Genomic DNA, 23702 nt, shown 5'->3' on the forward strand with positions numbered 1-23702 from the left:
GTCAGATTGGAGGATTTAAAGATTAGTTATACATGTATCATGCCATTGTGGTGATTACTCTTCAGAAGGGTAAGGGGAAATCAGAGTAAGACATAAATAAATTCTGGTTAAAATATAAGTGCCCTAGAAAAACATAGATAGTGTCCAAGTTTAAGCATAAAGAAAGGGAACATGGCATAAAACTCTTGAAAATGGTAAGAGCATTTATTCTCCATTAAATTCACCAATTTATCATGAACAAAGATAGGCATTACTGGTTTTACAGATTACGTATTAAACATTTATTTAATACTACTTTTATTCCTATTGTGGGGCAGAAAGTTTTAATTCCTTTTTATGATTTACCCAAGACATCTTTACAGTGCCTGACATAGAAGAGCCATTCAGTGAATGATTCTCTTTCAATTGTTTACATGATAAAATATTCAATTTGTGATATAGTAAATATTCATTATAAATGTTATAAGGAAAACTGTATATGTTCTTCCTTCTTTCATGAGGAGTAGGACAATCAAAATGCGGGCAACAGAAACAAAATTCCTAGAAAATCCATGAAGAAAAATAAACCGTTCCTTTGTTAATAGAATTGACTCACTGAATGCCATTTGGTAACCTCAATCTGTGACACATGGGTTTAATTACATAGAGCTAAAAAAAAATTGGTTGTATTTCTTCTTTTCACCTTTTAAGAGAGAATAAAGATTGCATTAAAGGGATTAAGCAACACAAGTGACCATTAGAATGACATGTTTCATCCTAAAATCATGCAGATCCTGAAATGCACCGCATCTTAAGCCTTTAAAACCACTCTAGGAAACCTCCTGTGTTCTTTGATTCGTTTCTCTGGGAAGATTATCGCCAGAAAGCTGTAATTAAATGTCAGTATCTGGTGTCACAGCAGGGGCTCTCTTGCCTAATAGTTTTGGAAGCTCCCTAAATGGATAACTGGCCCACCAAGTGAGTAAAAATAAACAAATGCAGTTATTTCCCATGTCTTCAGGAAAATTTTAAAGTACCACCTGGATCAACTTACCTATTTTTCGTCATGGACTGTGAGAAAAACATATTCCTGAGTGTTGCTATTTTTCTCTCTTGACTCTGGAGTGACCACCTCCCCTTGTTTTATTTCTTTTAGTGCCAAGCGCCCCGCCTCAGAATGTCTCGTTGGAAGTGGTCAATTCAAGGGTAAGTTGTTGAACTGTTCACTGTTTTGTTACCTGTATGCATATAATTTTTGCTCAACCTTTGCCCACTGTGCAGGGTGAATGGTGCCTCCCATCATGAAAAAATGTCCCCCACATGAAGAAATGTCCCAGAACCACATAGAGGGTGGCATTGATCCCTCATCTTCATCCACTACCCTTGAATTAATTATGGAAAGGATTTGGTTACTTTTACACTTGATTTTATAAATGTTATAATGATGAAAGGCTATTCCACCAGGAAAATAAGATGTCTATTTACTGATACCTCCCAGTATAGAACATAATATGTTGGATGGAACAACAGACTACAGGAGTGAAGAAAACAGTTAAAACAGAGGGATAACAAAAGACTTTGTTTCCTGACAGATTCATTAGAATTGAATGTTTCATTATCCCTATTTTTCCCTTATGAATATAGACGTTAAAGGCCATTCTTGAGGTCCAATAAGGTTATATTTATGAAGCAATGTTACCCAATGGTTAATGTTTCTTGGCATGGACAGTTTATATAATTTTCAAAAGGGCTTAAATTAGGCTAGTTATACCTGTAGGAAAGGAGCCTCATGCCAGAAATCAGTTTTCTAGAAACATCTTATTTCAAGTGTGTCCCAGGGTTGGAAATCAGCCTAAACCCTGTAGCAGGGAGAAGCAAATGCGGACTGGCCAGGCACAGCTCTGTCAGGACCTGCTGTGTGTGCTCACGCAGTCACGTCACTGTCCCGGGGCCGCAGTCAGGGACTGGCCTAACTGGTCCCTAAGCTCTAGAGGGAGCATGCCTGTGTCTTTTAAAAGCCTAGTCCAACTAAGGGTGAAATTCTTTTCCTGAAATGTGAATAAGGCATTACTGAATGACCCTGGATGCTGACTGTATTTGAATATGGATTTATTACTTTCCTGGAGAGGTAATTCCTGAACTGCAAAATTGACTTTTTCAACTATATGTATTCTTCTATAACACTTCTATAACATATACTCTTCTCTAATACTCAGTGCTTGCAGCTACCAAATATAAACACTCCTATGCCTATCTGTTCATAATTATCTCCCAACGTTGCACGGCTAGAAAATTTAACTTGTTCATGAGCTTTTCAGAATGATTGCAGTTGCCTCAGGTGCTAGCAAGCTTTTTCCTCTCTCTTCCTCCCTCTGTTATATTATTTCATAGCTTTTAAGGAATTGTAAATTATTTGTCTTGGATTGTTACCAAAAGGAAAGAAACTGGATAATCAAAACACCAAAATCCCCTTTTTTCATTCCCATTATGTTGATGGAGAGAAAGACAAAAATCATATTCTCTTTTGATAGTTACTTTTTGTTTGAAAGAAAAGTTCTCAAATACATTAATGTTTACCCCTGACTAATACCATTTCAAGGAACACAATTTATTTCAAAAGAAACATTGTTGTCAAATAATCATTATATTCTTTCAGACTAACAGAATTATGACTTTCATGTTATTTTTTTCTTGGGACTTTTATTTAATATAGAAAGAACAGTGTCACATTTTAAAATGTTATGCTGTATCATATTTGCAATTATAAAACATAATTGATTATTTTATTGATAAGCAAGGAGGGAATTTGGTGGTGCTAATATTTCTGCATACAGGTGGCTAAGATTTCTGTGTATAGAACTGGGAAGTCACATTTATAGGTACTTGTTGGGCTTATGACTGCCAAAGGCCAGTTGGACCAAGAAATCATGATCACGCGTGTGCAAACAGAGAGTACCTTACACCCTTAGGTAAAAGAACCAAGAGAAATGGTGTTACTCTTGTTCTTAAAAACCAAGTAGATTACCTTATAAAACTGTAATCAGAGAAGAAAAACACTAGGATCCTTTTCTGCAGGGTAAGTGCGAACACAAATTTTGTTCTGAGGGAATGGCTTGAACTATAGATACTAGTTTTAAGTAATAATAAGTCATGATGCAATGGTTATTTTTTGTACAAACATTTTGCTTACAAGAAATAACATTTTTATTAGAAAGAAAAATAATGTTTTACAGTATAGACTTCAAAATGTGACTGTTTTATTAGGAAAAAGTTTTATAAGGATAATTTGCTTAAGATTTACTTTTAAATTTAATTATAATTTAAAGAAATATTATACCCTAATTCATTCACTAGCATGTAAAGCACAGGCTAAGAGAAAGCAAAGAGCTCATTAAATTGTCACCTGAGTATTTTTCTTCATTCCAATATAAAAACTCTGGGAAGAAGATCATTTAGTGTATCTGAGATTCAAGGTTCTTGGGTTCTTTTACTACCTCTTTGAGATTCTGTAAAGTCACTATGTCTCAGTTTAATTTACTCATTCAACATTTACTCTGTGCTTATCAAATATCTACTATCCATGCATAATATATATATATATAATATATACATATATATGGTACATACCACTTATGTGCACATAATTATATATGTAATACTAGGTTCTATCTATCTTCTTTATCTACTGTATATTTAAACCAACAAATGTATAATGCTAAAAACATGAACAGTCTTTGTCTCTAAGGAGCTCACAGTTTAGTAGAAAAACATGAGAGAAAATTCACTTTTTATCTTATCACACTCAACCTTTTTCAACTCTTCAAAGTTGACATTATATCCTCACTGATGAAATGGGAGAGTTGAAGAAATCATCTCTGAAATCTCTCGTGGCTTCAAACATCTGTAACTGTATTTCTACTTATTAGATTCTCAATCATTTTATCTTTGTAGAATTAGAGAAAATGGCACAAGTATATTAGCTAAAATATACTGAACTTAACTGACAAGTTCATATACTTTTCAACTGAGCTCTATAGGGGAATTGTAAGGAATGGAATTTTAACCCAGATTTTAAAAAGAAAAAGAAAAGAAGCTATCACCAGGCATGGATGTTGGGTTTAAATGTTTTAAATGCAGATTATTGGATTCTTCTCCCGCACACCTTTCTATTGTTGAAATCTTTATCCTGGAGCACCAGATGCATCTCTGTGGCTGTCATTGTGCTACATTTCTGAAAGCTGGTACCCCCTTAGTATTCACAGTTTGATACTATGTGTGATGCCTTCTCTACTACAGTAGAAAATGTGACTTGTTTCTTCCTGAATCTTAAAGCATCTCACTCCTGTGTCAGCCAGCATAATTTGGCATGCTTAAATAACTTGAAAATTAGTTTCGTTATCATACAATTCCCTTTACCCAGAAACTACCCAAAGGGAGAACTAAAACAACTCCCAACTCCAGAAAACAAACTGATCATTTTGACCCCAGATGTTTTGTCTTTTTTCTTTCTTAACAAAACAGAGGGAACCTAAGTGTTGTATCCTGGGGTAACTAACCTCAGGGGGGCATGCTTCTGAGGATGTGGTGTGACAGCATGCATTTAGCCTGAGGTTTCTGTCTTCTGTCCTTGGGCTAGTGATAATTCTCTTTTCAACAGAAGTGATAGCCAAGTGAATAGCTGAGTGAGTCATTTACATTTGACCCCCATCGGTGATACCCGCTTGTTAGGTACTGTGAGCAAAAGTGTGAAAATGAAGAGATGGGGGAAAAAACTAAAGAAATTGACAACAAAGAGCCAACGTGAGTTATGATATTAATTTGCAGGTCCTCTGCAGTTTCCTGTCTGAAATTGGGGTTGTCTTCTCTTGACTGTGCAGGGAGCACTTGAATTCACATTGCTCCCTGCTGCATCACAGCCTCCCTGAAAACCTCCATTTACACAGGTGTTCTGGAATTATCTCTCCAGGCTCACCACACTTTCTGTAAATGGCAGTCCCTCTGCTATACATTATACAGAGGCACGGGCCTCAGAGAGCTCTTGAAAAAATTTTATGAGTTTGTTTCTTTTTGTATCATCCTAAATCCTTCATAAAATACACTTCGGGACTGAGTGTTTTGGACCCAGAGCTCTGAGTCCTCCCCTCACAAATGGAGGAGGTCTCTGAAATAGATTTAGTGCAGAGAAAGAAGACACATAGGAGATGACTGATTCCATTTAACAGTAACTTAGAAAATGGCATTTGCTTACTGATGGACAATTTAAATACGGTAATATTTATACCCAGAAACACTGATGTTTGTCCTCAATCAAAATACACAAGATTTCTGTTTGAACACAGTGCCTGGTGCAGTTATCCATCAATTCAGTTCAAGGAGATGTAGATCTCTTGTGTTTATTTTATTGATCCCTTTATTGATTCATTACACAACTGTTCTTTGAACATAGCTGATGTCCAGGGAATTAGGACGGAAACAGTTTTGGGAAGGGTGTGAGAATAGGAGCATAATTATAAGAAAGGCAATATAGTTCTTACAGAGTATTCTGTTTGTGTCTAGAATTTGTAGAATAGGTCAAATATAAAATTTTATATTAAAATCAGACTACATATAGTAATTCACGAGACTCCTCAAAAATAAAACTGTATTTGGTATGCAGTTAAGATAGAACCACGTTCACATATATGCTATTCTACTTACTTCTTTAAAAAAATTAATAACTGTTTTAGTGTGGTAACAAACAAAATTGACCATTTTAACCATTTTTAAAGGCATGGTTCAATAATATAAGTATATTCACATTGTTTTGTGACAATCATCGTCATCTATCTCCAGAACTCTCTTCATTTTTTTACAGTGTAAGAAACAATATCTTTATCTTTTTTCCTGTTTATTTTTTTACTTTTTAATTGTATTTTCCATTGCTGTTTAGCCCCCTTGTACCCCTCCGCAATCATCACACTGTTGTCCATGTCATTGAGTCCCTCCTACCTTCTTACTCAATTCTTCTACCCCCAAAACTCCCCCTACCCATAGGTGTCATCCTGATCTCTATGAGTCTGTCTCTATTTTGCTTGTTAGTTCAATCTGTTCTTTAGATTCCACACATGAGTGAAATCATATAGTATTAGTCTTTTTCTTATTGGCTTATTTCACTTAACATATTTTCCAGGTCCATCCATGCTGTCGCAGAAGGTAATTTTTTTTTTCATTATAGTCTGTATTCATCAACTATTAACACCCCAGTCTTTCCCTTCCTCCTGGCCCTGGTGACCACACCATTCTACATCCTGTACTCTGACTTACCCTATAAAAGAGAAAGAAAACCAATTCATGGAAAGTGTTTGATTGCCTCTTCACTTTATCTTACTAGAGAAATGAAACACTTTTAAAGTTTCAGGTCTTCACTCCCACAGGGAGAAGGAAGGATATGATGAATCACAGTGGTCAAGGATATAGGCAGATGCTTTAATTGGCCACGAAGAAATACCTCACTTCCCATTATTGATAGTACTCTCTGAATACTTCTGTTCCAAGATCCACATTTATGATTTTAAAAAATCTACTGATAAAGCCAACTGTCAAAGTGAATAACAAGGAACCAGAACTATATGCATAGGATTGTCCCCAGGTAACTCTGAAAACCTAATTTCCCCCCATTAACCTCAAGTTTCAGGTCCTACCACAATTTAGACCAGAGCTTCTCACCTCAAGTGATCTTTTGATTTTTGATTTTTTTTGAAGTTCCAATATGTCAACAGTTTCCACCTTTTTTAAGCAAAAATACAATAAGAGATAAGGATAATCAATGAATGGGAAGGATCTGAGGATAGTAAAAAAAATTGGATAACCAATTTTTAAATATAAATGCATCATGCCAATTTAAATGCATTCCATAAATAAGTCAAATAAGAGAATACTCAGGAAATTCAAAATATGTCTTTGCATCACACTCACTCATTTTTTTTAGAGCTGTTCTTCCTGAAGTCTGTCCCAGGGACTACTTCTCTCATGGTCTTTCCCAAGTGATGAAGTTGCTATGTTTTAAAAAATTGTGAGAAAGAGAAAGTCCCATATTAGAGACACCAAAGGCCGTAAGAAGTATTTGATCTAACTTGGCTTTGCCCAAATTATTTCTTTCTACAAAAGCCTTTTACACTAAATGCTCTCTTTAAAACTTTTTCAAGCTTAACTTATCTTAAGGGCATCATATATATTTCCAATAAGAACAAAGTGCTCCATAAGTTTAGCAATCTCCCCTCCCCCGAAAAGTATATTCTCACCTAAGTTAATTTAAAGCAAATTGCATTAAGTTTAAGAGAGAGAGAGAGAGGGAAGACAAATTAAATTTTTGGAAAGCTAGATGTGAATATAGAAACAGCCTTTCAAGTGCCTATGTGTCTAATTATAGAATAGGGATCTGAGAATTACCTATGACATCTATTATAGGATCTGAATAAGTTGGAGATGCAATTAAGTCTCCATGCCAATAGGAACTTTTTAGAATGAAAATAGGATTAGAAAAACACTTTCCAGATGGTTCTCATCTTCATATTTCAAATACTTAAATATACCATTTTTTGCTCTTTTGTGTTTTGAGGACTTATTGTATTTTGCCCTTTGCAGTTTTATTATAGTCACAGCCCTTTAGTATATCTGCACAAAGAATTTTGACAGAGACTAAACTATGTGATAGAATACCATTCTCTTTTGAGTTCTAGTCACACTTTAATATCACCTTATAATTTGTACTTCATCACACATATTTCTAATGGTTCCATTTCTTGTTAGCTCCAAAGGCAAAGCTCACTTTAGCCTTTCCATGAAGTTTAATGAGGTTTCCCTCAAGTCATACATTTTTGAAAAGTGGGAGGTTTAATAATGGGCTTAAATTAAATGGACCTTGGTCTAGTTGTAAGGCCTCAAATTTTAATTTATTTCATGGAAGTCTCTCTTATAGTTGGAATGATTGATTAGTTAAAAGACATGAACAAGTTCAGTTCTGCCACTAAGTAAAAGCAGTCCCTAACCATGAGATTTGATTTGAGAGAAGTTGAAACCTTTGCCTACATGGAAAAAAAATGTAATTCTCTAATATAGCTTAAAATATTGTTTACATGTGAAAACAACTGTTAAAGTACAAATACTTCAGCCTGACCCTTGTGGCTCAGTTGATTGGTCATCATCCCTCAAGACACAGGGTCGCTGGTTTGATCCCTGGTTGGGGCACAGGCCTGGGTTGCAGGTTGGGTCTCTGGCCAGGGCACATATGAGAGGCAACTGATGAACGTTTCTCTATCACATAGATGTTTCCCTCCATTTTACTCTCCCTACCTCCCACTCTCTCTAAAAATAAGTATATAAAATCTTAGAAAAAACACAAATACTTCATCTGAAATAGTTTAGATGTTAGCATGGGTTATTGTAATTAACATTCTTGACATTTTAGGAGCACCCAGTGATAATAATAATGATGGCAATAACTTTTTCATTAGGTATTTTTGTGTGAGGAGCAATCAAATCATCACTTTATTTAATTCTTCTAACAATCTTATAGGTATTATTTATTAAACTAATTACTGGAATACTAACTTTGAGCTGTGCATATTGCTAAAAGAGGTACATGAAAATAGTCTAATGTCCTTCTTTCCAAGAACTTACTTACATTCAAGTACAGGGAGATAGACTGATAAACAAATAGAGAAATGAACACTTAACACAATAGAATAGTAACTTCTTTGAAGAAAATTAAACACAGTCACATGCTAGAGAAGAACCTAGTTTAAATCAGATTGTGAGGGAGAGGCCTTTTAAGGAGATGACACTTGAGCTGAGACAAATACATGAAAAGAGGCCAGCTTTGTGCACACTCGGGGTAAATCATTTCAAGGAAGGCTAACAAGTAGTGCAAAAGCCTTGAGAAGGGACCTGTGTGTACAAGATTATGACCCTGAAATAACAGCAATAGGAATGGATCACAGGCTTCTGGGTCAGGGTCAGATCACATGGAGCTTTAGAGACACGGTACAAATTGGCATTTCATTCAGTGGTGATGAAGAGGGTTTTTAAAAAAGGGAATGATCTCATCTGACTTTTTAAAATATCATACTTCTGTGAGGAAAATTATTGGGGATGGGCAGAGTGAAAACAGGTAGACTGATTAGTAGGTAACTGAGTCCTCTGTATGAGATTATTTTAGCTGGAACCAGTAGTCAGAGCAGATGAATAAAAAAGTGGGAAAATTCTTGGTATGTGTTGGATCGAGAACCAATAAGATTGGCTGATGTGTTGGATAGAAAGGACAAGGAGAAGAGAAGAATTGAGTGTAGATATTAGATCTTTGGCCACAAAAACCCTGAGATGAGGATGAGTAGAGAAAATAAAATGGCTTAAAGAGAACACTAAATTATTTGGGGGGTATTTTGAATTTAAAAAACTACTAGATATGTAGGGATAATTAGGGATGCCAGTCATGTAGACAACTTGGTCTGTGAGACTGGAGATGTGATCACTAGTCACTCATGAGATAGAAATTTAAGAGTGACTGTCATATCAATGACACCAGGGAGAGACTGTGATTAGAAATAAAATGGCTGAATCTTGGGACATGGCACATTAAGAAGATGCGAGAATGGTGGGCAAAAACAAAGAGGAGTGGCGTCCCAGAAGCCAAGCGGGAAGGATGAATGCTGGTCACTATGTCACATTGATGAAGGATTTAATAAAATAATAACAGCAAAGTGATATCTCTGGGAGGAGGCATGAAAATGGAGAGTTGAAGGGCTGCCTAGAATGACTTTAGATGATGTGTTCTTCTTGGTTTTTGGAGAAGTTTTGCCCTAAAATAGAGCAAAGAAATAGACAGCAGCTTGAGGAGGTGGTAGGCTTGAGGGAAATTTTGTTGTTTATTCAGTTATTTTTGTTGTCATTTCCTTTTTTGAACATAAGAGGCACTGCGACTTTTGGAAATAGTGCAGCACCCAGAGAGCATTGTGGTGCAGAAGAGAGAGTGGAAATGGCAGGAATGCAAGACTTTGAATTGGCAGGAAGGCAGCATTCAGTGGAGAGGAACAGGGACATCCGTCTTGGCAAGATGAGCAAAGGCAGAGAGTGGGTGTGGATACAGTTATGTTAGTCAGTTTGGTGCTAGGAAGATGAGAAGTATTGAGAAATGGTCATGACTAGAGTGTAAAGTCTTGGAGGATTTGAAGACAGGGAAAAAGATGAGGAAAGAGTTCAAACTGTAAAAAAAAGAGATCATAGCATGCATGAAATTATGATTGCCGAGCAGTGTGGACCAACCATTTGAGATTTTTTGTCCTGAACTTAATGTGAAATTAGCTAATACAATTGTTTTTGTTTTTCTCCCCATGGTTGGTTGTTTGGTTGCAGGGCTAAGGTAGGCAGATAGTTGGGTTTTATTCAGTTTGGTGTTGTCCAGGGGAGAAGGGGTGAAGTTAGCTAAGAAGTTTTTCAAGAGAGTGATTAAAAAGAAGACTCATGGAATCTAAACTGTCTAAGGAAGGCAAGGGAGTGGAGGTTGATGAGTATGATAATTTGATAAAGTCAGTAGATTGTATAAATTATCCCCATTTTACCCAAAAGAACACCGAGGCTTAGAGAGGCTAGGTGATGTATACCAATGCCACAGAGAGGAAGGGGCAGCACTCGGATCTAAACCCAAGCAAGGCTTGGTGGCCATTTGGCCACATTGCTTCTTATATACAGGACTATATGAGGGGAGGGATGCTAATAAGAATTCAAAATAAGCTTTGCCTTTAAGTGGTTTACATTCTCAGTGAGATTAGTTTCCAGGCAGAAAGTCAGGTCTAGACTGGAAGTTAAGTTCATCCATCCAGTGGACACCAGAACTGTGTGTGGAAAGCACAGGAAAAGGTCAATATAATTCCTGAGAAAGGGAACTAAAGAGGAGCTTCAAAAAAATTCATTGCCTGACTTCCCAGTTTTTCCTGCAGTGAATGTACATGTGAGAACCTGTCCCCTACAACTGCGTGTTTCTCCCTGAGAGCCTAAAAACACATCAGAAGAACTACAGTTTGTTAAGTGAGCAAAGCTAACAGCTTAGCATACTATATTAAACAATCTAAAAGAGTTCTGGCCATATCCAAACAAATTCTAGTTTTTCCTCAATTCCAAGTTCTAGCATGTATTTGTTATTAAAAGTCTAAAAGGGAAAAATTGAGGTCACAGAAAAGAGCTTTGCTTTATCCCTAAAGGTTTATTGGCAATAAAACAAAACCTCTAATTGTTTTAGCAGCTGTGGTGTGGACCCATTAGAAAATGTTATGTTAGACTCAGAGAAAATTCAAGTCAGAGAACTGGGCATAGATTTTATTAGCAAATGTTAATTTACATAATAAACAAAACTATACCGAATGGACTTAAATTGGACAAGAAGTATAGAACAAATGTTTCCAGGTAATAATGGTGCAACTACCTAAAGTATTTTAAAGTATTTAAGTAACTAAGAGTAGTATTTTAAGATACAGCTTCTTTAGCAATGAAACTAAGTCTAGTATATCTTCCCCTGAACTCATATTAGTTTAATGTTATTTAAAAACCCACTAATATTAGACAGCCTGAATATATATTCTGAATAACACACAACATTTAAATCTACTTATTTATTATGTTGTTTTTCACATAGAAAATGATAGTCTCCATTATTTTTTCCAAAGCTCTTAAAACACCTCTCGGTCCACTGGAAAATTCTGTATGTGAAATTGATGGTATCTAAGAACATCATCTTCTTGTTTCTGGAACATTTTGTAGAAAGTACTCTGTATTTTTAATACAAATGGATTTTTCAAATACACCAAAAAGCCCATAATAGGTTAAAAAATATTGAAGAACAGTTTAATATTTTCAGAAAATTAACTTAGGTCATGTTACATATCTAATTTTAATGGAGCTTGGAGACATTACTTGTGTTTTCTACAAATCGCTTTGTTTCAAGGTAAACAATATGAAATTTTGTTTATTTTTTGTAGTAACATAAGTTTCTCCTCTCTAAACATTTCTCATCTTTCAATCTATTTGACAGACCCAGTTTTTTTCTTTTTAGCTGAGAGGTAGTAGTATTAACCAGATCGTTGTCTATTTTAGTTTTACACAGAAGAACTTATCCAGAAACATGCAAAAGGGATTTGTATGTGAAGAAATGCCTCATATTGACTTCAAATAAAATTAATCTTTTTAAAATATAAAGATGCCTGGAGCTTTGTATCTTTTATGTATAGAAGAATTTAAATGTCACAGATAATATATGTCTATATCCCTGGCTATAATATCTACATATATTTCTTAAGAGATGTCTGTATTTTAATAGTTTCAATTTGAGTTTTCTTCTTTGGATCTCAAAGAAAGAAAAATACATATTTGTGTTTCATTTAGATCTAAAGTACATAATACCCTTGATGAAATCAAATATAGTGGCTCTTCAAGGAAATATTGCCAATTTTAAAAAGTACCCAAATGCTCTCTTAATTTGAAAGTTTCATCAGAAAAAAAAGCAATGAAGAATTTAAAGATTATTTCTGTTACAATCTTGGCTCAATTCTTTCATGTGTTTATTCATTTGTTTGTTTCATTATAAATATTCATTGAGTGTATACCATGTGACAGACACTAGCTAAACACTTCGGCTCCACCAGTTTAATAAGAAGCCTCCCAGGTTGCTTCTCAGTCAGGAAACCTCAACACCTCCATCCATGAGTGGCAGCAATGAATGAGAAATTCTGACAAATGACAACACCTCAGACTGGATAGAGTTTCTGCTCTTATAAAAGAAATTAACTTTTCTACCTCTGATAAAGGGAGCAGATGCTTGCCTATGGTTTAGAGGTGGCTGGGGCATTTTCTGATCGTACGTGGCTTTGTATACTCAAAGGTATTATGAGTTTATGAGGCACCAGGCCTAGGGAGCTGAACCTCTGCTACAGCTGGCACTGAATGGGCTCATTGTCCTGCTCTCTGGGAACTGAGGGAAGCTGAGCGTGGCTCAGTCGGCACTCAGGCTACCAGCTCCAGCTTAAAGAATGAAGAAGTCAAGGGCCCAGAATTGAAGATCTCAAACTTTAAGGAGCTTAAAACCTCTTAAGCCAGGTGTTTCTTTAAAATGCAGAATCCCTTCCCCCAACCCTTGTTCACACACGCTTCTGACTCAGTAGGTCTCCTGTCCAAGTAGCATTGTTTTCAAAGAGCAGTGTAAGTCGTATAGATAAGGATGATCTACAGATCCCTCTGTAATAAAGTCTAATGAGTTCAATGATTTTCTAGTATTATTAATACTAGAAAATGCATTTATATAATCAATTTAACATGGCGTCTTGTTACAGCATACAGAGGCGAAGATATGGAAAGGAAGGAAGCTGTCTTTGGTCTGTTTGGGACACAGGCCATGATGTGCTGGCGCTGGAGTGCACTGGCTAGCAAGAGGGATTCCTTAATATTTTAAGGAACTTTGTGAGCCCATTGTTAAACAGTCATTATTAAAAATTAAAGTATAAAAATTTACCATTATGTAAGTTATATTTTACAATGGTATATTTTTAACTCATCACTTCCTTGTAGTTCTATTGCATTTCCCTATCATCGATGCCTTGGGGTGACTGATCTCCAATCTGCTTGGTGGAAACACCGCACAGTGGTGGATACCTCCTCCCCACTCTGCATGGAGAAGTCTGCTGCAGCTTGAAACCGCCTACACCAGGTGTATTTACACCACAGAACTCAGCAAGTGCTATGAAGCAAGGCTTTTTGCTACTAGCGAGCTAGTTTTTAAATATTTATTAGTGTACCCCTAAACAAGAATGAGTGCCTGAGAGTGCCAATTCCTAAGCCCCTCCTTCAAATTCCTCAGTGGACTCCAAGGCCCCTCAGGAAAACAAAACATATGTATTTTGCCATGTATAATGCATACCCACATTTTTGTGTGCATTATACACGGGATTATTCTGCCCATTATTATATCCATAATATGTAATCATTATACCTATGTATAATGTGCACCTTTATTTTTCCCTCAAAAATTTGGGCAAAAAAGTGTGCATTATACAAGGCAAAATATGGTAGTTCAACCAAGAAAGAAAGGCTGACCTAATTATATTATGGCTATGAACATGTAGAAGTAAAAAGTCAGGAAGAAAAAATGAGAGAAAGATCAAGTCCTTTAATATAAAAACGCACAATTTTTTTTAATTTTTATTTTTTTAATTTATTGATTTGAGAGAGAGGGGGGAAGGGAGAGAGAGAAACATCTATTTGTTGCTCCACTTATTTATGCATCCACTGGTTGATTCGTGTATGTACCCTGACTGGGGATTTAACTTGTAACCTTGGTGCATCAAGATGACACCTTAACCAACTGAGCTACCCAGCCCAGGACAACACACGCATTTTACAAATCTGTCCACAAGACTAGGAGTCTTGATACTTTATTCATAATCATAGGGAAAACAACACTGGGGTAGAGCCAAAGAATTATTCTGCTACCTGATTATCTTTCTGTTCTTGGTCTCCTTTACATCATAATGATGAATAAGGTGGCAGAGGAGATTTTATATAAAACATTATTGTTTAATCCAGAAAGTTGTCCATTCACCTTCAGTGATTACAATGAATGATAAACACTTTTGGACCTTATTTGAAATCCAGTTGACCATCTTGCATAATAAAACCACATTTAGTATTTGCTTTGGTAAATTTACTTATCGAATTTTTTTTACCCACTATCTGTAGTCTATACTTCTTAACACTAACATAATCAATATGCCCCCAAAACAGAAGAATTAAACAGTGCCTTTAATAATATCTTCATAATGAATATATATCTCATTTCATTAGTAATGGATTATTTCAGCCTTTTAAAAATAGAATGATGAGAAGTTTTCTGTGATTTAGAAAATGCAGCTGTTTTTTCCCTTGAAGGAACTTTAATATCTATTTTACATAATAATGTATAGTCTTGTGTCTCTCATTCAGTCATTTACTCATTGTTTTTATTAATTTATTCAACAAGGAATTATTATGTACCCATTGTTTAACAATTAAATACTGGCATCCCTTAAGAGGACTTATCACTAAATAACTTGAAATTTAGATTATTGAAGTAAACCATCTGGATCGTAGTTCATGGTAAGCTAAGTAGACCAATGTCCACTTTTTTTTCTTATTTTGAATTAGATATAAATGGAGATAATGCTTGCCTTAAAAATCTTCACTTAAAGATTAGAAAATAGTTTAAGATTCTGCATATAGATAATCAGTTTTGAATACCAGAGGAACATTGGTTTCAGGTCATCATTTGCATGATCTCTCTCCCTCCCTGACAGAAATACTTTGATTTGTAGAAATATCTGCACATGTGACATCATGTGGTTTGAAGTTTAGTTTCCCTGAGGTGTACATAGATATGTACACTTGTCTATTATGTTACTGAATAAATGAGGGTGCCTTCTTGTGAGAGAATTTTCTAGAATCCTAGATTTGATTTTGGAGTTAGTTTTTTTCCTCCATACTGAGAAGGATATGGATATCAAAGATTTTACTATGGGGTACAGCTTGACACAATGGCATGCACAGGAGTTGGATATTACCAATAGGAAAATACACTTGTTCTCTGACTTGTGGGTCTTGTGGGGAACTGAAACAGATGGGAAGCAATGCTCTTAGCCAAAGGGAGAAAGGTCTGTCATGCTGTCATATGCTATTTGGTTCAAACTAAGTATGTAAACACTTTTGTTATGATATCATTCTTGGGGAATATACTTCTGCATATGCTTGTGGCTCGACAAGTCATCAATGACTCTCAAGTGCATAATATAATACCTGTTATAAGAAGCATACAATAAAAGAAATTTATACCTAGTTTAACTATCAATGGCTGTACCTGTGAAATGAACTATAAATAGACAATGTCTTTCTCTAGTATCAGTAATCAACTATTCTTTGCCTAACTTTGCAGAGAATTGTGACTAATGATAGAACTGGTTTGAGGAGGCTGTTTTCTATAATGAGCTTGAGGCTTATTTAAAGTCTGAAGTTTATATTTGATGGAGAGTTTTCAGAGCCCAGAAAATAACACTTATGTATTAATTAGATTCAAACTTGTAAATGTGTGAATCTTACACAAAAATTCTATTTAATCTTCAAGATGTTAGATGGATCTTTTAGTATTAACAATTTTAGTTCATTCAACTTTCACTAATCTATGCTTTATCACACATATAAAACAAAACAGCAGAATTACCAACAATTTATCTTGAACCTATAATATTAATTTGGTTGATTGAAAAAATAAATGCTGAAGAGCTATTAAGAGCCTAGTTTTTCAATCATCCACCTGATATATTTCATTTCTCTTTATAACACCTTCTTCTAGCTCATGCCTGAACTGTTCTACTGACAGGGAGCATATTTTTTCTCTCTAAGCAGCCATTTTTGTCATGTGTAGGTCTCACTTTCAGAAATTTATATTCAAAGTGAATTGCTCAATCTCTCTATAACTTCCACTTATATGTCATAATTATTTCCTCTGAGACTCTGAAGAACAAATTGAGTGAGCCTAGTGACTTTCTCTTGTGGCACAACTCAAATATTTGAAGATTTCTGTCAAGGCCCCCTTTCTTCCACCAATTCTTCTCCAAGCTAAATGTCCTGAGTTTCTACAAATATTCCTCATTTGATTGTCAGCTTCTGGTCTGATATGTCATCCTCCTCTGCACAGTTTACAGATGCCATGTGGTTATTAAACATCCCTTTTGGGCACCTTTCTCATCTTAAGTACAACATTATCATTCATCTTGAGCATTTCATAAATGATGCCCACAATCTGCATCCCCTTCACTCTATTCATGCTAACCTTTGTACGATTCATAATATGCAAACAAGACCTCTTTATCTTTATCATATTTTGTCTCAGATTAAATCCGTTACAAGAGCTTCTCAAGGTCCCTGGGAATATTCATGCACCTATCCAACTTCAGTAAATACAGATTGGTTGTAAGTGTCAGGCAATGTGCAAGGTGCTACTTCTGTGGTCCAATTATTTGATACATCACCCAACTTCAGCTGGCTTCCTCATTCCCAGCAATCTTCTCTTCCATTCTAATTCATCCATCATACCCAGACCACACCTTAAGTGTTTTCTTTCCATTGAAGAGACTTTCATTCAAATGCTTAAACTCTAAATTTATCCTAAGTGATGTTCTCTTTCCCTGCAGATATTTACTGTCTTCACTCTCAGTAGGTTGATTAACCTCATAAATATGCTCAGTTTCATCCCTTCCTCTCCACCCGCTGCCACCATTTATCATTTTCCTCTTTATCTCACCTTATTGTCAAACTAGATCTTGTGGATGTCCATGTGGCTAACCGTAGTCAGCACCTTCAAGATTATTTTTTTATTTTGTTTTTATTTGCTTTAAAACTATTCTAATTTATCCCTTATCCCTTGTATGAACTTCCTGGCCTCTTCCTAAAGTCAAGCTAATGAGAGTTATGGGAGAAAACCCCTGCAATGGTTGAAATGCCTAGATCTGAAGGACCCTAAACAAGGCATCGATCCTTTCTTCATGTTGACTTACTCAGTTCTTTCCATATAGTCATTGTATCAGTTATTAATCTAATACTCCTTGAGGTTTCTCTGTTTTTCTCTTTATCATACATAAAAATAATTCAGACACTGATTCTGCTTTACACCAAAATCCACAGTTTTGCCCATATTCAAAAAGTCTATTGGTATATAAGGATTGAGCCCCACCGACCTGGTCTTTTTTCATCCAAACAAAAAGAATATGAAGAAATAGTTTTTCTATACATTTAACAAATATTTGAATCAGATTTGTTTACATAATTATTATAGTTTCCCATTTTATCTCATTTCTTGTCATTTCAGAGTCAATACATTTATTATATTTTCATTCAAAGTCACAACAAAAGGAATTGGTTAATAAGGAAAATAGTTTTCCTGCTTGACTTCCTAATTTCCCTACTGAGCTATATATGATTTTACTTAAAACTCTCCTAAATTATTTTTGGTCAAGTACTTATAACTTCATAACTCGCATAAATACTCTTCTATCTGGGATAGTTTCAGGAGTCAATGCAAAAGCTAGATACAGACATGAAGTAAATATTTTTCCCCTTCTTTCTAGTCTCAAACTGTATTGACCAGCCAGTTTTTTGTTTTGTTTTGTTTCATCTTTTTGGCCCCAAAAGTAGCACAAAGCTTGGTCAGATGTATTATGCTAATCATAAATATGCCCTATAGAAAACCATCCTTCTCTTAAATAGTCACTTTAGTGATATAATAATCTAAGCCCCTGATTTTAAAAACTATGTAAAATATAGATATGTCTAAATCCCAATTTAGTAACAGACCTGAAACCTCAACTCTGGTCCTCTCCCTAAACTAGTGTGCATTCTGGTCGGTAATAAAGAAAAAAGACAGCACAAATGTACACTCACAAATTCTCAGTGACCTAATGGTGCTTTTTAATACCTAAATCTCTTGAAAAAATAATTTGATTCATAATGATTGGTTGAAAGCTGAAGCTTTTGATAATCATATGGTTTGTTCCTCTCACCCTCTCTTCTCCCTTATAAATATATTCATTTTATTACTTATGCCAGACAAATATGTGTAACAAAGGAAGAGTCACATAGTTTTTGTTTGACAAACCTCATAAATATGAGGAGGGATGCCCTCTAGATAGCCAATTTCCATTCTTTTCATTTTAATGTTAATGATGTTATTTAAAGTTATTGGATGCACAGCATCAGATGACATTGTTTCAAGTGACTTCATGACACAGAGAGTACATTATGTAAGGAATATAAAGTAGAATTTCTCAGGTGTTTTTCCCTTTAAAATGCACAGGAAGAAATGCAATTACTATTTATTATTTAGTTACCTAATGCCTGCCCATCACGTCTCCTTTAATTTGGCCCAGTAACTTGTAATTAAAAGAATCATTATCCCTGCTGGATGTGGGCACAGAGTCACATTATTTCCATGAAAGCCTGTCTGCTGTCTCACTTTAATGAAAATTTAAACCTCTTAGAATGGCATGTGGTACCTAGAATTATTTTTCTTTTGTCTGAATAGAGTTACAAAGAGAAAGAAGTCATAGAAACATGTCTCTATTCCTTTACATAGATTCATGTCTTTCAAACATCCATTTCCTTTTTTGAAAGGATTTATAAGAAAAGTATGGAAATACATATATAATACCATAAGACTATCAGTAGAGTGGAAACAAACAATAAAAAAAAACAGACTGTCCTCCCTGTGTTTCAGCTCAGAATTATTTTGCCTTTTTAAAAAATTGTGATAAAATATACATAATATAAAACTTTAATATTTTAACCATTTTTAAGTATACAACTCGTTGGCAGTAAGTAATTTACATTGTTATGTAATCATAATTACTAGCTCCAGAAATTTTCCATCATCCCAAACAAAACCTCTATGCCCTCTGTGCCCATTAAACTACAACTTCCCATTCCCCTCTCCCCTCAGGATCTGGTAACCACCATTCTTTCTGTCTCTATCATTTTGCCTATTCTAGGGACCTAATACAAGTTGACAAATTTCATACAATATTTGTCCTTTTGTGTCTGACTTATCTCACTTAGCATAATGTTTTTGAGAATCATCCATATTGTTGTGTGTTACAGTAATACGTTTTTTTATCACTAAGTATAATTTTATTGTATAGATATTCTGAATATGTTTATCCATTCTCCTGTTGAGGATACTGGGTCATTTCCAGTTAGAATTAATTTTTATGAGTAGATTGGAGAAGAAGCTGAGTTTCTTTCTTTTTGTTTTTCATATAGATACCTATTTTTGCCAACAACGCTGTTAAAAATCTCACCTTTCCTCATTGAAATATTTAGTGCATTTTTTGAAAAACAATTGACATAAACATTTATTCCTATTTCTGGACTCTCTTCTGTCCCATTGATTTATTTGTTTATCCTTATGCTAAATACCATGTCGTCTTACTTGCCATACCTTTATAGTTAGTCTTGAAATTAGGTAGTGAAAGGTCTCTAATGTTGTTGTTCATCAAGATAGAACATTACCATTATATTCCTTTTTAGACTATTCTCCAAAAGAACATATAACCTTAGAAAAATTTTCTAGATTTCAGTAGAATATAGATCATTATCCTTTATAATTAAGCAAGTAAGGCCAATAAAAAAAAACTTTCTACCCCCTAAGTGCATACATGGGTGACTGAGATAAAACAGAAATGGCTAATGTTTTTTGGAGGGCCTTTTATGACCAGGACTTCTGAAAAGTTCCTTTTAGATCTTGTCATATTGAAATGTAATTCTTGGAACAAACTATCTAAGAGATAGTTCTTATTACCTCTATTAGCAGCTGAATAAAGTGAGGATCAGAGAACTAATTTGTTCAAAAGATTCAGTTGGATTTCCTTTCATTCTTTACTCTCATGGCCAATAAGTAGTCATTCTGAGTGATCACATAGGGTTTCTGCAATAAGCCTAACCGCTGGATTTTTGGCTATGGACAGGTCTGCCTATACTTCCTAGCCAGTTGTCATACTGAATACACACATAGTCCAGAGAGGAGTTGTTTGGGTTTTTTTTGGCGGGGGGAGGGGGGTGACAAAAGATATTTATTTAGGCTTGATTTCTTGATACAGCTGTACATGTAAAAATATATAATCTAATGTCAGGGAAATAATGATCAGGTTCATGTCACCTCCCCTTCTCCCCTTTGACACAGCCTTCCTAGTGGTCTCCTTCCCAGCTGTTCCCTTCAAAAATCCTGGAGTGTGCAGGCAGCAGACACTTCGTGGTAGCTTCTACCTGAGCTGCCAAATATGCTTCTTTCTGAGCAGCCAAGAATGTGCCTTGCTCCTGCTAGAAAACTGCCAGCTCCTCTGAACTGAGGTCCTTTACCACACAAATGCCCAGGGACCAGGCAGAGCCAAAGATGAAATAGACAACAGAGGACAAGGTCATGTCCTGCAGGTCCAAGGCATTATCCTGAGCTTTAACATAAACAATTTCATACATGTGTTTCAAGGTCTCCAGGCCTGCCGCTTCCTTCCATCTGCCAGGCTCCTTTCTCACTCCCAGCAGGTGCTTTCAGGAAATAGGAAGCAGTGGATTGAACAATCTTGACCTCAAACTTCCTGCCAGGCTTCACAAAGATCTTGGTAGGCAAAACAATGCCGTCTTTGATTCCTTTGTCTTCTTGTTGAACTCTTTGCAGAACTAATTGATGGATATGCCTTGCTGACCCAGAATGGGTCCTAGTGGGGACCCCAACATGTCCTGGCCTGCCCACATGATGGGCCAGGGTCACATTGCGGGCCTCAGGATTCCTGACGGGCCGAGGTGGCCCAGCTTAGCTTCGACATGTTGCGGGGTTCGTGGCTTTATTCCACCTCAGGTCAATAGCAAAAGAGACTGCTCCAGGCCCCACCATTTTGGGTCCGGAGAGTATTTTTAATAATTCTATAATAATTCAGTGAACTTCCATAAAAATTATATCCAAAAGTACTTTATTCTTTATTTAAAAGTGAGTAGTTGCCAGAAAACTCAATTCTGATACCCATTGTTTTTCAAAATTGTTATTGACTCTAAAAACTCAAACAGAAAGAGCATTCTTTTCTGCCAAAAAAAATATGTGACAAACTGAGCTGACAGCATTAAAGATGAATAGTTGCAAAATTATACATTAGTCACATAATCAATTTAAATAAACAACTGGATGATCATTATCTTGCCATCTCTGAGAAAGAAGACTAAGCAATTGGGTTTAACCTTTAAATCTATCGCTTACTAAGAAAACCTCAGAAGGCAAGTTGTCTAAAACCTTTAAATCAATTACTTTCTAAAAGAGCTTCACGGAGCCCTATGCTTGACCTTCACATGGAAAAACTTGTAGATGTCAGTGGTGAAAAGTAATTGTGTTTCTTATATTCTTTGAACTTATCTAGTGTAAATTGCAGCTGATTTTCTTCATGACAGTTACTTTTGCTTATGACATAGGGAAATGCACTGTATCTTCGGAAATTTTATTTGATTTTTACTCCTCTAATATATCTTCTAATTTATAATTAGGGAATATATCATGCTGGGCCCTAGGTGTTCTAGGTGAATGTAGGTATTCATGGCTCCTATCATTATGCAATGTAATGCCTTCTGAGGATAAACGTTCCATTTGTGTACTAGGCTTGAATTACATAAGATTAATACTATTTTGGAAATGCCTTTATGAGTATAGTAACCCATGAAATAGTAATCTTGTAATTGTGCACCTGAACCCTTACAAAAACTTTAGACACAAGAGGAATTGAAATATTACTATTTTCATTCAAGGAGACATTAATGATCTGTCCAAGTTCACACACATTGGCTCACATATCTTATGAGCCTTGTAATTTTGGTAGATGCTAAAATTATATATCAGTATAAGAAGTATCAGAGCAACTAAGGAACTCAGAGCCAAGAAGAAGAATGAGACAAGCAGCCAATCATGTGAAACTAAATTTGGAAAAGTTTGTGGTAGAGCTTTGCTAAGGGAGAGGAGAGCCTGACCCACAATATAGAGGACACTTACCTACAGAAGGTGAAGCCTGAGAAGTTACAAAGATAATATTTGTTGAAAAGACCTTCACTGCCTATTATGTGCCCTGTGCATTCAATATACCCGATCTTATCTAACCCTCACAGAAACCCAGCAAAAACCCATCACTATTCTCCATTTTACAGTTACAGAAACTAGAAGAAGGAATAACCCAATAAACAGAAAAGATGAAATGACCCTTCAAAACTTCCCCCAAGTGTATAATTTTATAGTTCTTCAAATCCCCAATAGCCATGAATCACTGCAGTTTTCTTTTTTTGTTTTCAGTTATTAATGTTCTCTGCTCTGAGCTCTTTAGCGGTGGCTCATGTTGAAGGAGGTTATGGACTAGAGATGACTGTTGTTCTGACAAATAAGTGAATTCACAAGTCGAAATAACAGGGAGGGGGGAGCACACCTACAGAAGGGCCCACAGTGGATTATTACATCATTGGGCCCTTTGACTGGAGGTTTTGACATGCTTAACAAGAGAAATGCTTCTATATGGTCAACAAAAGCTCTTAGATTTCCTGCCTTGAGTGTAGGAATTCATATGTTTTGAACACTAATATTCCATCCCAGGAATCAGAGAGTTATGGTGACAGATCTGTGGTTTTTCTTGGTTTTATTGAAGGGGAATGGAAATGATAATATGATTTACAGAATTTATTTAATCTTAACTATACAAAGGTTGAAATAATACTCTAATTTATGCCTTTCACCTTAACATGTGAAAGTGTATATAAGCAAAATGTAACATAACACAGGTGAATAAGAACCAGGGCAGAAAAAGACTGTGCTTGTAATTCTATTTTTGTTAGAGAAGAGTCATAAGAAAAGAAGGAAAAATATTTAGACATCCACAGTTTCAGGTTTAGAATCAGAAAAACACTCTCCCTAGCGTATAATACACCAGCATAAACAGTCATGCCTCTAATGTTCTCCAGAAGAATGAATAGCGGAGTTTTAATTATTTTTATAGTTGATCATTTTTTTCTGGGAATTATTTTTAAAAGAAAGCAATATTAAATAAAATTACTGACAAATGCTAATATTTAAAAATTTAAAAATAAATAAATACAAAGAAACAGGG

The 23702-nt window shown here is 35.5% G+C and overlaps 1 protein-coding gene and 1 pseudogene across 1 annotated transcript in view; one reads left to right on the forward strand and one right to left on the reverse strand.

The window, feature by feature from the left end:
• The window catches only part of DCC (DCC netrin 1 receptor), a 1009790-nt gene that overhangs the window by 757472 nt on the left and 228616 nt on the right, over positions 1 to 23702 (forward strand). Inside the window, exon 12 of the mRNA XM_054583674.1 lies at positions 1136 to 1185. Within this exon, the coding sequence (XP_054439649.1) occupies positions 1136 to 1185 (50 nt within the window). The remainder of the gene's footprint in view (positions 1 to 1135; positions 1186 to 23702) is intronic.
• LOC129078798 (39S ribosomal protein L11, mitochondrial-like) lies at positions 20764 to 21327 on the reverse strand (annotated as a pseudogene).

This window comes from Pteronotus mesoamericanus, unplaced genomic scaffold (genome assembly GCF_021234165.1).
Source record: "Pteronotus mesoamericanus isolate MK-2021 breed Mesoamerican mustached bat unplaced genomic scaffold, CSHL_Meso_final contig_74, whole genome shotgun sequence".
NCBI lineage: Eukaryota > Metazoa > Chordata > Mammalia > Chiroptera > Mormoopidae > Pteronotus > Pteronotus mesoamericanus.